Here is a 12237-nt window from a genome sequence, read left to right as displayed (position 1 = left end):
TCTATTGTAGTGTCCAACTTAATCATTGGTGGGAAGAAAAGAAGATTGACTGCGATACAGGGGAGATAGATCAAACCACACGGTGAGGGTTTGGACATGGTTAGGAATGCTAGCGAGTGGTCTTAAGAGGAAGTGGCAATGCAACAGGGCTCCCATATGAACAGCGGCCTCCGTAGCTGGCTGCACCTCCTCATGTTGTGCAGCAGCTCCTGGCGGCTCCGCCGCTTGGAAGTGAATAGGATCTTGTTTTCCTGCGGCGAGTGGTGTTCCCATGGCCCGCCGTGGCCGTGCTCGTTGTAGCCTGCCGTGGCTGCACTGAGCGTGGACGCCGCCGCCGCTGTGGTGGCCGTCGGTGATGCCCGCGTGGCTGACGGAGCTGATGCGACACGGCGGTTGTGTTTGTTCTGATTGCTTGTGCTGTCGTCGTCCGACAGCGGCGTGCCGCCGACGAACTTGTTGATGACGAGCGAAGACCGGTGCACTTTGGTGGCGCCACTCTGTTGCTGGGGCTGCCTGCTCACCTTCACCTCGACGACAGTGCCCCTGTCTACCACTTCCACTTCCTCTTCTTCTTCCTCTTCCTCTTCTTCACGGCAGTTCTTTTCTTCTGATTCTACCTCCAATTGCGTTATATCGGTTACTTCTTCGTCTTTAGCATCAACATCTTGTTGTTCGCGTGATTGTAAGGTCTCGGACTCATAACCCGGCTCGTCTTCGGACGTGGCATCGATGAAGGAGAGCAGGAGGCGGCCGTCCACGCGCTGGGCGTGAAGGTAGTTCTGACAAGGAACGAGGACGGCCTCGACGACGAGGCGCCCGTCGCGGCGGTGAGGCCGCATGTGGAGGCACGGCCCATTGCGTCGAGAGATCGACGGGAGCGGCGGGGGGAACGACTTCAGTGGCGACCGCCTGCCAATGGAGCAGTGGTAGTTGACCGACTTCAGCTCCTTCGCCTGGTGCCGCCGCACTCCGCTCGCCTCGGCTCCAGCTTCCGGTACAACGAAGTGCTTCTCTTCGCTATCTTTCTTCTCTTCTTCCTTCTCAACGTCGAAGCCCTGGAGTGGACCGCAGTAGTCGAGGTCATCCATGAAGGAGAAGTATTCGGAGCCCGTCTCGGAGCCGAGGTTCTCGGTGCAGATCTCGAGGCTTTCCTGGCTCAACAAGCTGCGAGACCGCCTCAGGAGGAAGGTAGTCGATGAGCTTTGCATGACAGCCACCGACATCCTCCTTGTACTATGTGGTACACTGAGAACGAAGGAGCAAAGGAGCGCGTATAGCTCGAAGCATGGGAGAGGAAGTCGAGAGCGGAGGCGATTGAACTGAGACCAGTCGGAAATATATTTACCTCAAAAAAGGACGGCACTCGCAGTCCAAGGTATCCTTTCCTTGAGAGTTGGGAAGGATGGGATAGATAGATTGTGCCGGTTTGTGCTTCTTGGAAGAGACAGAGGCAGGCTGAGAAGGAGTGAGAGAAAGGAGGGAGGGGGTGGTATTTGTAGTTGGAGAGAGAGAGAGAGAGAGAGAGGCTTCTTGATCCCATTTGGATTCTTGCAGCCTCCATAGGGGGAAAAAGGGGCTCCACCACCACCCCCCATCCACAGTCACAACACCTTCCTTGTGCTTTCCAGCTTCACCTGTTCCCTTCTTTCTACCTTCCTTCTCTCCCCCTGCATCGGTCTCTTGGCTTTGTGGCTCAATCATACTCCCCTGCATGTTGCCTCTCTGCTTCCCTAAGCAATAGCTTTTAGGTCAGTTTTCTTTGTGTGCCATTCTCCACATTTTATTACAACTTTCTTCCTGAACCTGCTTCACATTCTCCACATTCTTAGGTATTTCTCTCTGATTCTAATGCCCCTTCAGCTGGCGTTAATCTTCATGTTTTGATCGGCACTAAAACTCGTTCTCTCTCTCTCTCTCTCTCTCTCTCTCTCTCATAAACTGCTAATATTTACATCTACTATATGGTTTCTAAAAGCAAGGAGGCCAAAGAAAGGAAGACGGGATTCCAGTTGTTATTTATCTTCCTGTCTCATCTTCTCATCTCAGCAACGTGTTTTCATTGTTACACAGTCGATACGGCCATGCATACAATACGTACGCATAGAAAATACATGTATTAAGATGCCATATCGATGACGAGAGGCAAATTAGGAGCACGAGATTTGCATTGCACGCAATCCATGCGGTGAAGCTTCGGAGTTGGTGACTTGGTTGGGAAGACCTTTCCTTTCTTCTTTTCCTCCACAATTATTAAAGGGATTGATGTGATAAGAAAGCTTGTTGGGATGGGGTCCTCTTATGAGTCCCAACTCTTTGTCCGTCCAAAAGGTATCGATCTAATGAATCTGCTCTCTTTGCCCGTCCCATGAAATACTCGGTGTGCATGCAGATGTGGCCGGTGGTCGTACGGAGCCGCCCGTTTATGTGTCTCGCCGGTGTTCTTGTGAATTGTTGTCGCTTTGATCCATCTACGAATCGATGATAGTGTTACGCATGAATCAATGATAATGTTACTGATTTAGGTTGTCCTCTTTACCTGCAAATAACTATTATCGGACGATTTACCTACGAAAAGTATCTTTCTTATTCTTCCTCCTTTGCAAATAAACATAATAAATCATCAAATACTCATTCCACAAGCGAATGAAATTAGAGGTTGCGGAAAGGTAAGATCGGACTATAAATAGTAAAATTATATTATATTATAATTAGTAAAGAATTGTGAATAGTAAATAAAAAATAAAATAAAATAAAATAAAATAAAAACATTTTTTTTAGTGAATCGACTAGATTATATATCATCTCTCTCATACATGGATAACAAACAATAAAGAGGTAAATATAAGGTTTTTACTACATTGTTAGAGATAATTCTATCAAATAATAAATTAGTTAATTAATTAATTTGGTAGGAAAAGAAGCGCGACATGCGACCAGCAAAGTTTAGTTCGAGTGAGGGGATGTACATACAGTTCATGGGCGTTCGTGTCCTTTCACGGCCTCGGTCGTCCCTGCCATGAACAGCAGCAGACAGACATGACCGGGAACTGCACTCGCATCGCCTGCTCTCTCCTTCTTCATGGAAAATTACTTTCGCGTGTTTATCCACGGAGACCCGACAGCGATGACGTGACGCGAATGATCCACCTCTCAGGAAGCATCACCGGCACCCACTTTGCCTAGAGATTAATGGCTCCATCGGAAGCTGGTCATCGCTTCTCTTCCTCTCAACCACAATCACCGAGAAGAATAAGAAGAAGAACCGGGCTCGGTGGCGCAGGAGACAGCAACAGGTCGACTCAGCCTTTGCCACCAACCACTCGACCCACTGCTGCAGACCAACCTCCGGCACGCAATCTAGCACAGAATCTCCTTCCACCGCAGACAACGACTCGAACATCTCTCCCTCTCCCTCTCCCTCTCCCACTCATCCGAGCGAGAGCGGAGGAGGTTGACGACACAGGAAACTAGAGGACCGTCCTTGAAAGCGATACCGCAGGGGAGGGTGGCACGAAACATTTGAGGGAGGAGTTATTGTGGGGCCAGCAGCAGCAGAGGATCCTGGGAGACTTTTGTCCCCTTTGACGACACCACCGCCACCAACACCACCACCGGCGGAAAGAATCTGGAAGGCCGGACCATCGAATCGCTATTATACGTGTTGGGGAATGAGCGTGTCATCGCCCGATGAGTCAGCACGACTTGGTTCACGGGTCAATGTCGGGAGCCTCCTGTCGACTGAGCTGGTCATCGGAGCCGACTAGATCCTCGAGTCGAGGGGTGGGTTGGCCGATGACTCGCCACAAGGGCGTCGGTCTGCGACTCTCGAGGATGGGCTGCCTTCATGCAAAAATGGCATTCGTCGGGTGATCCCCGACTTTGGCTCCTCCGATGAGCAAGTCAATGATGGGTTCAATTGTTTTTTGCCCCCCTCTCCTCGGCCGGATGCCGGCCAAAGGTCTTTATACTACTGTACGAGGGTTGGCGTGGTGGACGTGCCAAACATTGCCTTGGTACGGATTCTGACTTGGTGTGTCTTGGGGGCGGCGCCATCCCGGGATTCCCAGGACGAGACGTGTCGAGCAGCGCCTTGGTACGGATTCTGATCTGACGTGTGGCATTGGCTGTGACGTGTCTTGGACCCAAAATATGCCCTATCACTTCTCCGCCCTCCCCCCCCCCCCTCGTCAAGGCATGTCGTGGGGTCCCTGAAGGGCCGAGAGGCATGCTTGGGTCGGACCGCTGCAATTGTGTTGATTGCTTGTGGGTGGAACTTGGATTTGTTCATCGTGGGGCGGTTTGGAGGGGCAGTGCCCCATGCCTCAGGAAGGATTGACTTTGGCGATTAGGCGTTTGGGGCCAGATAAGGCGAGACCGACGTATCGTAAGTCGGATAACTGGTTTGGCGCGGCTCCGAATTGGGGTCGACGAGTCCCAAGTTGTGGATCACGATGGAGCGAGTCGCAAGTCGAGGATCGACGAGTCACAAGTCGAGGATCGCAATGGAGTGAGTCGAAAGTCGAGATCGAGCTGGAGCACCCGGGCAGGATCTGAACCTATGGGCCGAGTGACCAAGCTCGAGCATAGGTTTTGGGGCCGACGGGTCGCAAGTTGGGAGCGATCTAGAGTGACCCGGGCAAGATTGGAACTGTGGGCTGAGGGATTAATCCCGGGCTCAGGCCTGGTGCCAGCGAGTCGCAAGTCGGGGGCGATGTGGAGCGACTCGAGCAGGATTGGACCTGTGGGCTGAGTGACTATACTCAGGCTCAGGTTTTGGGGCCGACGGGTCGCAAGTCGAGAGCGATCTGGAGCGACCCGGGCAAGATTAGAACTGTGGGTCGAGGGATTAATCCCGGGCTTAGGCCTGGTGCAGGCGAGTCATAAGTTAGGCGCGATCTAGAGCGACTCGGGAAGGATTGGACCTGTGGGCTGAGTGACTATACTCGGGCTCAAGCTTGGTGCCGGCGAGTCGCAAGTCGGGGGCGATCTAGAGCGACTCGGGCAGGATTGGACCTGTGGGCTGAGTGACTGAACTCGGGCTCAGGTTTTGGTGCCGGCGGGTGGCAAGTCAGGAGCGATCTATAGCGACCCGAGTAGGAGCTGGACCTATGAGCCGAGTGATTGAACTCAGGCTCAGGTTTTGGTGTCGGCGGGTTGCAAGTTGGGAGCGATCTGGAGCGACTCGGGTAGGAGCTGGGCCGACGCCTTGTCACACTCTGGTGGGAGACCTCTTGTCCCGAGCGACTGGTGGCGGGAGATTTTGGATGACGAGGCATCTTTCGAGGGGTCCCTTGGGACGTGGAGTTGCTTGGGGTTCTTTGAGACAGTGCCCGAGGTGACCATTTCGAATCAAGTCCTCGATTTGATTCTGGAGGTCATGGCAATCTTCCGCATCATGGCCGTAGTCCCGGTGGAACGTGTTCAGAAGGAGAGGTGGGGGCCTCAGGAGCAGTAGCTCTTGTCAGTCGAGCCTCTGGCGGGGTTGCACCGGGGCTGTTGAGGTAGTTCCCCGGGATTGTTCCACCCTTGGCCTCTTGCTGTCCATGCACTTTCCCGCCACTAGAGCTTTGGCGGCGATGTACTGGTTGGCGCGCTGGAGCATCTCGGGGATGGTTACTGGCGGCTTCTCGATCAGCGACCATAAGAACCTTGAAGGCTTAAAGCCCATCAGAAACGCTAGTCCTCTGAAGGTGGTCAGGAACGCCCGACACATCAGGGCGTCAGAGGTGCCGTAGAGGGCCATTTGAGCCCAAAATGCCGCGACATGCTCCGCAGGGTCAAAGCTATCGTCGTATGTCTCTAATGCCGACAACATGAAGTTGAGGGGTATAGGCTTGTCATGTTTTTCCTGAGTAAAAGGGAAACCACCCGAGCCGCCTTCGTTCGACTCGCTCCGTGACTTCTGGAATTCACACTGGAACTCATCCAGGCGTTGGTTGACCCGGGACAGCTGGATCCCGAACGAGTCGTCCGCTGAGTCAGACGATATGGTGTCAGGCTCGGAGCAGGGTGGTATGATTCGACAAGGTGCGGGTATGCTCTGCTCGGCGGACCTCTTGGGTCCATCGTTTGATCTTGGGCTTCTCCCGTCCCGACCTGCTCCCTACTCGGTTTTTGTCAGGTCGAGTCAGGGGATCGAGCTGCTAGTCGAACGATCTGGGGAATGAGTGGAACGAGCATCTGCATCATCCCTGCCATTGCCTGCACTTGCTTGGTCAGGTTGAGGAATGCCTTGGGCGATACAACCAAGGGTCCTGTGGTAAGTCCGGGGGGTGACAACCCCGGGTCATTAAACAGGCGCCAGTAGCAATCTGGCGTCGAGGCCGTGATCCCCCTGTCTCTAGGGAGGGGGAGGGACTGATCTCCAGTCTCGGCGAAGGGGTGACCGGTCGACGGTTCTCCTTCGAGGAGAGCTCCTGCGAGATGCTCCTATGACATGACCCTCATTCTAGTGCCAAAATGTTGGGGAACGAATGTGCCACGGCTGATGAGTCAGCACGGCTTAATCCACGGGTCAATGTCGGGAGCCTCCTGCCGGTTGAGTTGGTTGTCGGAGCCGACTAGATCCTCGAGTCGAGGGGTGGTTTGGTCGATGACTCGCCACGGGGGTGCCAATCCGCGACTCCCGAGGTTAGGCTGCCTTCCTGTAAAAATGGCCTTCGTCGGGTGATCCCCGACTTTGGCCCCTCCGAAAAGCAAGTTAGTGGTGGGTTCAATTGTTTTTTGCCCCCCTCTCTTGAGTCGGATGCCGGCCAAAAGTCTTTACACTACTATACGAGGGTCAATTGTACGCGGGTTGGCGTGATGGACATGTCAAACAGTGCCTTGGTACGGATTTTGACTTGACGTGTCTTGGGGGCGACGTCTTCCCTGGATTTTCGGGACAAGATATGCCGAGCAACGCCTTGGTATAGATTCTGACCTGACATGTGGCATCGACCGTGATGTATCTTGGACCCAAAATATGCCTTATCAATACGCATGCGACCAACCGATCGAGCGATATATATTGAGTTTGATCCACCTCTCAACATAATATTATGTATATGTAAATTAAGTTATCACAAGTATAGAATAATAAAAATAATGGCAAAGAACATGTCAAGAAGAAGGTTAAAATTCTGCCAAGAATTATCCATTTCTGGACAGGTGAAAGACATCGGAGTCGATGAGATCCCAAAGGAAAACCTTTTTCCTTGTAGGTTCTGTAAGAGTAGCATAAACTTTTCTGCATTAGTGATCACCCCCCCCCCCCCCCATCATCATTTTACTGTGGTGTCAGAGCAGATCCATTGTTTTCCTGCGTGACCAGCCGAGCACAAGACCAACCTTAGCTGAATTCACAGCAAGCAGGCATCGACGGATTTATACGCACAAGTGGAAGAAATCAGTCATGACTTGTTCCCCAACCATAAAAATTAAAATGCCATATGACAAGGAGTGCACAGGCATTGACTTTTCTTACTTTTTAATTTCTTTAGATTTACAAGGACTACTCACAATACATGCGTCTTCTTAGAAGAAATATTGGGAGGAAATCCTTGTCAGAAACTTGTCGAGGGGAGGAAGAGGAGATGGTACAGGAACCCAAATACTGCAACTGTGGGAATTACTGCATGCATGTCACCCTCGAACTGGGACTCTATATGATGGATCCACCATTTTTAGTATGAACAAGTTCCCCTTGTCACCCCTGGAAATCCTGCAAACCACAGAAAGCATGAATGCTTGCAACACAGCATTTAAGTTTGAATGAAGAAGACAAATTCCTCATACTCAACATAGTTATCTCAATCTAGTGCCTTTAACGTGATATATTCTAATGCACATTACGGTAGCAGCTAGCGTTCGAATGTTTAATCGATCGCACATCCCAAATTTCTCAGGCGACCTTAAATCTTCTTCATCCAAAATGCAAAACCTTTTGTATGCACTTGTTCTTGATTATACTCTGATGTGTTTTACATGTAGTAAGTTCCGATGATACACAATATACAGTGAGGAGTTCCAAATATTACACATCTAAAATCTTGTACTTCACATGCAGAATATATAACTGTTAATATTTCATCATGAGCAGCCCATTCATGCTCACTTCTAATCAGATGATTCTAACACAGACCATCGATCATATATTTAGGCATGTTCTTATGACTTGGAGGGAATACACAATTAACGTGTAAAAATGTTTTGAGCATGGACCGATTCTGCTAATAAATATGGTTATGTAACATACAATGAAGCAGCAAATTTTATGGTGATGACTCATTATTTCTCGATTCCCCCGATAAGTTAACTGAGAACTGATCTAGCACCGAAGCTAGGATATTTATCTTTAAGCTTGAGAGATTGTTACCAGTATTCACCATGCAAGATAAACTTACCGAATCTCTTCGTCCAAGTAAGTAATTTCCAGTTCACCACGGCCTCTTCCAGGTGCTTTTATTGGTATCTGTGACGAGTAGAGTGACAAGATATATGAGTGTCAGTATCTCATGAACAAAGTTATGCTAACAATCGAAAGGAAAATCTGTTTGATATTATTGTGACTCGCTTATTTATGGCTAGCATTATTTTGAGATGACAAAAATTAAGCTTGAAAAAGTTCATGAAATCTAGCATTGCTACACACTACCAGATGACTCCAAAACATCCCTCCAAGTGCAAAAAAAAAAAAAAAAAAACCACACTACAATTGTGTTGTGCAAGGATTAGAAATCACAATTTGATCCACTGGCATGCAGTCAGCGGATTCTATTTTCCCTATAACGCATGGAGATAACCAAATGAACCGAAGAGCAGCGAACACATTACACAAAAGAACTTCCTAACCTTCTCAAAACTGGCAGAAATTTTGGTCTTTCCTACCAAAACATATTTCGTATTGTAACAGCAGTTACACCCAGTAAACACTATGCTTTCAAATCTATATTGTTTTGCAACACTATCTAAAACTGTCGTAGGGTAGTAGGTGGATAAGCAGGCGAACCATAAAAAATACACACTATTCATATGAAAACAAAACATCATAGAATAATAACAGATCATCAGAAGCAACAAGGAATTTAAGGTTAAAAAAGTCAAGCTTCAGATCGGCCATCTAGAAAATCCGATTCGTCATGATAATAGATAGAACAAATGATCTGATGATCAGAAATTGGTGTTTCGACCAAATAGAGAATTGAAACTAAAAATAGAAAGAGAAAAAAATTACAGTGAAAAGAATTAGGAACTGTGAAAGTCATATTTATATTTTACATATGTTAAAAATCACCAAAAGGTCACAAATGCTAAATTTTCCATTCTTCAACACAACCAAAACGTTAAAACAAAATCCTTTTCCATGTCCATCAAATCAATTGGTCCAGCCAATTTCAGCACACATCAACCAATCCAAACTATTTGCAAATCTGATGGACTTTGTGTGGCCAAATTGGGATTAGCCTCGACAAATCCCAATTTTAATCAACCATCCATCAAATCGACACCGGATAAATCTTAAAATCCTAGACCCTTTTTAGAAAACATAAATAGGATGAATAATTTTACTCACCAAACCAAATATTTTGAAGGTATCAAACTGAACGTTCACCCTTTTGGCATTTAGGGGAACTAAGTTCGCTGTTACCTGCAAAAGTGTAATTTGATTAGAGAAAAGACATGCACGTGGCAAAGAGTTAAAAAATTAAGAAAGTGACCATAAAAGAGTAATATAGATACCAATTTTACTGTCTTTGTTAACAAAGTAAAGAATCAATATAAGTTAAACTTGTCCCATCACTGAAATCCTAAGACCTAAAGAGTCCATTTTAACAGGATGCTCGAAAAGAACTGCCTAGCAAAATTTGCAACTCTGTCCAATGATTACCACTTTTAATTTTTCAATGAGATCAAATTGACCATGCACATTAGGAAAGTTAGCAATAAATAAACTTGTACTGAGAAGAACAAAAGGGAGATATATATATTTTACTATGCAACTTTGGTCTTCATAATCAAGTCAGTATAGCACCGTATCTGCAGATATTCATGTTGTGGTAATATACTTCTTTCCTTTTACAGTGGTGATGGTAACCATCCTCATGCTCAAGAACAGAAACAAACAAGATCATTTCGTTTCAAGTATGCTTTAGGATGAATCATCTTTCATGTTACAGATAAATTACCATGAACTGTGACCGGACAAGTTCATCAGGTTTAGTAAAACAGAATAGTTTTGACTTTATGCTTATGAAGAAGTGCAAAGTAAAATTGAACATATGTAGCTACACTACTGTATTTTAGTATGTCGGCCACAACTCTCTAAATTATGGGAATGCTCAACATGCTATAGCAAGCAATATCTGGTGCTGCTCATGCCCAATGTCGATTACAATCCAAATTGTTAGTACGCCATATTGCTTCCTTTGATAAATGACAAGAATATCATGTACCATGTCCTTGTACAGTGCTACCGATTAATAACAAATATGGCAATCTTGAACTCATCACTGACAAGAATACTGTTGCAGATACATGAAAACAGAGAAAGTACTGACTCGAAACCTATGACCCTCAGTATCAGTAATGTTACACATTATTCTCACAGAATATCTAGGTACCATTGAAATGTACTACAACTTGTGCCAAAGACCACAGATCCTAATAAATCATGGCGGTTTCTATCTCCTGTCAGTCATTCTTTCTTGCAATTTCAAGGAAACAAAAAACTGATAGAAGTCAGTAAAGAGGAATTTTATGTTATTCAGCTATGGGAATGAGATAGACAATAAGAAAGAACAATAACCATCTTCCAAGCATGCATTTGACCAAAGAATCACCTGGTTAAAATAAGGCCAGGTTTCCATATTTTGAGCTCGTAGCGTGTCGGCATTAATTGCCTGGTAGATCTCTCCATTGGGCCGTAGAAATTTTGGTCTCTGAATCAAATAACTCACCGTGAATAATGCTCCGATGATCTCATAAACAATACCACACGTTGCAGTTAACTAGGACGTAAAAAGCAAAAGGAAAAACACCTACGATTACAAATTTCAGTGAAACAGTATAACTAATGGGATATGTTTCCAGAAAATTAGAAAAATGCATTATCGTACGCATGCATTTGCATTATATAAAAACAAAACAATCCACCCAAACCAATGTTTAGTGTGCAAAACATGATAAATAGGATACAAAAGGAGAAATAAAACAAGGAGTAATAACAAAGTCAACAAACAGACAGAAGCAACTAGGGACCAAGTTCTACAGGAGAAACTAAGCTGGCGCGATAAGCCAACTTAAGAAAACAAGAGAAAGAAGTGACCTGGACTTGCAGAATTGATCTCGAAGTAGTATAGATGAGCTCCCATTTTCCATTAATTAGATCCGATTTGAAAGGCTCCTTAACCGTGTTCACTGCTTCTAGTTCACGTGCAATCTAACCATCACAAACGATCGGGACAGGATGTTAAAGGCAGCAGACAACTACATATGACCCATTTTAGACCGTAGCATACGAAAAGCAATGAAGAAGAAGCATGCTAATTCCAACTCGCTAAATAGATTAGCTACGATAAGCTCCTATGCAAACATGAATCAACTTCAACCTTTCAAAATCGTCCTATAACAAACAGTACAAGATGGGGAACGACCTGATCGATCCTTTCTTGGTCGTCGGGCGTGGCGTCGGCGCCTCGATCGAGAGGCGCAATCGCCTCGAGCAACTCTTCCTTGATCTCCTCCGGGGACCTGGCCTTCTTCTTGAGGAAGGAGGGGAAGAAGGAGACACCGGCGCGCCATCGCAGCGAGGCGACCTCAGGCGGATCGGCGGCCCCCGTCTTCCTGGGCCACCTCGAGGAGGATGGGAAGGGGAGCTGGGGGCGGACGAGGTGGAGGCTTCTTGGGGCCGGGAGCGAGGCGGAGGGGGGAGCGAGGTGGGAAGAAGCCATCGCCATGGAGTCGGGCAGCAGGGAGGGGGTGGGAGCTTGTGGCGCCGAGTACGGCGACGGACACGAGCGGATAAGCGTGCTCCCTCACGTCGCCACCGGAAAATAGAAAACAATGTTTTCGTAAGTCTACCCTTCGCCTAACACCAAAATAACATATTTACCCCCGCTATTTAACAAAAGATTAATAATTCATCGTACTTTAATATTATTCTAAATTTATGTGGAGGAAGCCTTTTCTCTCTCTCTCTCTCTCTCTGCATAGGGACTTTTGTGGAAGAAGGGCGCAACTCCTATCATCGAATCGACA

General features: G+C 47.1%; 2 protein-coding genes across 2 annotated transcripts; both read right to left on the bottom strand.

Moving 5' to 3' along the window:
* On the bottom strand, positions 1-1914 carry LOC135606283 (protein FAF-like, chloroplastic). Its single transcript, XM_065097290.1, has 2 exons — positions 1346-1914; positions 1-1245 (listed from the first exon to the last, which is right to left on the bottom strand). The coding sequence occupies exons 1-2, from the start codon at positions 1711-1713 to the stop codon at positions 123-125; spliced, it is 1491 nt and encodes a 496-aa protein (XP_064953362.1). The 5' UTR covers positions 1714-1914; the 3' UTR covers positions 1-122.
* Positions 1915-7412: 5498 nt separating this feature from the next.
* LOC103976679 (probable plastid-lipid-associated protein 4, chloroplastic) lies at positions 7413-12015 on the bottom strand. Its single transcript, XM_009391972.3, has 6 exons — positions 11634-12015; positions 11306-11419; positions 10821-10919; positions 9554-9628; positions 8385-8452; positions 7413-7702 (listed from the first exon to the last, which is right to left on the bottom strand). The coding sequence occupies exons 1-6, from the start codon at positions 11934-11936 to the stop codon at positions 7624-7626; spliced, it is 738 nt and encodes a 245-aa protein (XP_009390247.2). The 5' UTR covers positions 11937-12015; the 3' UTR covers positions 7413-7623.
* Between the last annotated feature and the right edge of the window lie 222 nt (positions 12016-12237).

Source organism: Musa acuminata, chromosome BXJ2-2, assembly GCF_036884655.1.
Source record: "Musa acuminata AAA Group cultivar baxijiao chromosome BXJ2-2, Cavendish_Baxijiao_AAA, whole genome shotgun sequence".
NCBI classification, from domain to species: Eukaryota; Viridiplantae; Streptophyta; class Magnoliopsida; order Zingiberales; family Musaceae; genus Musa; species Musa acuminata.
This window is presented reverse-complemented; position numbering and strand designations above follow the sequence as displayed.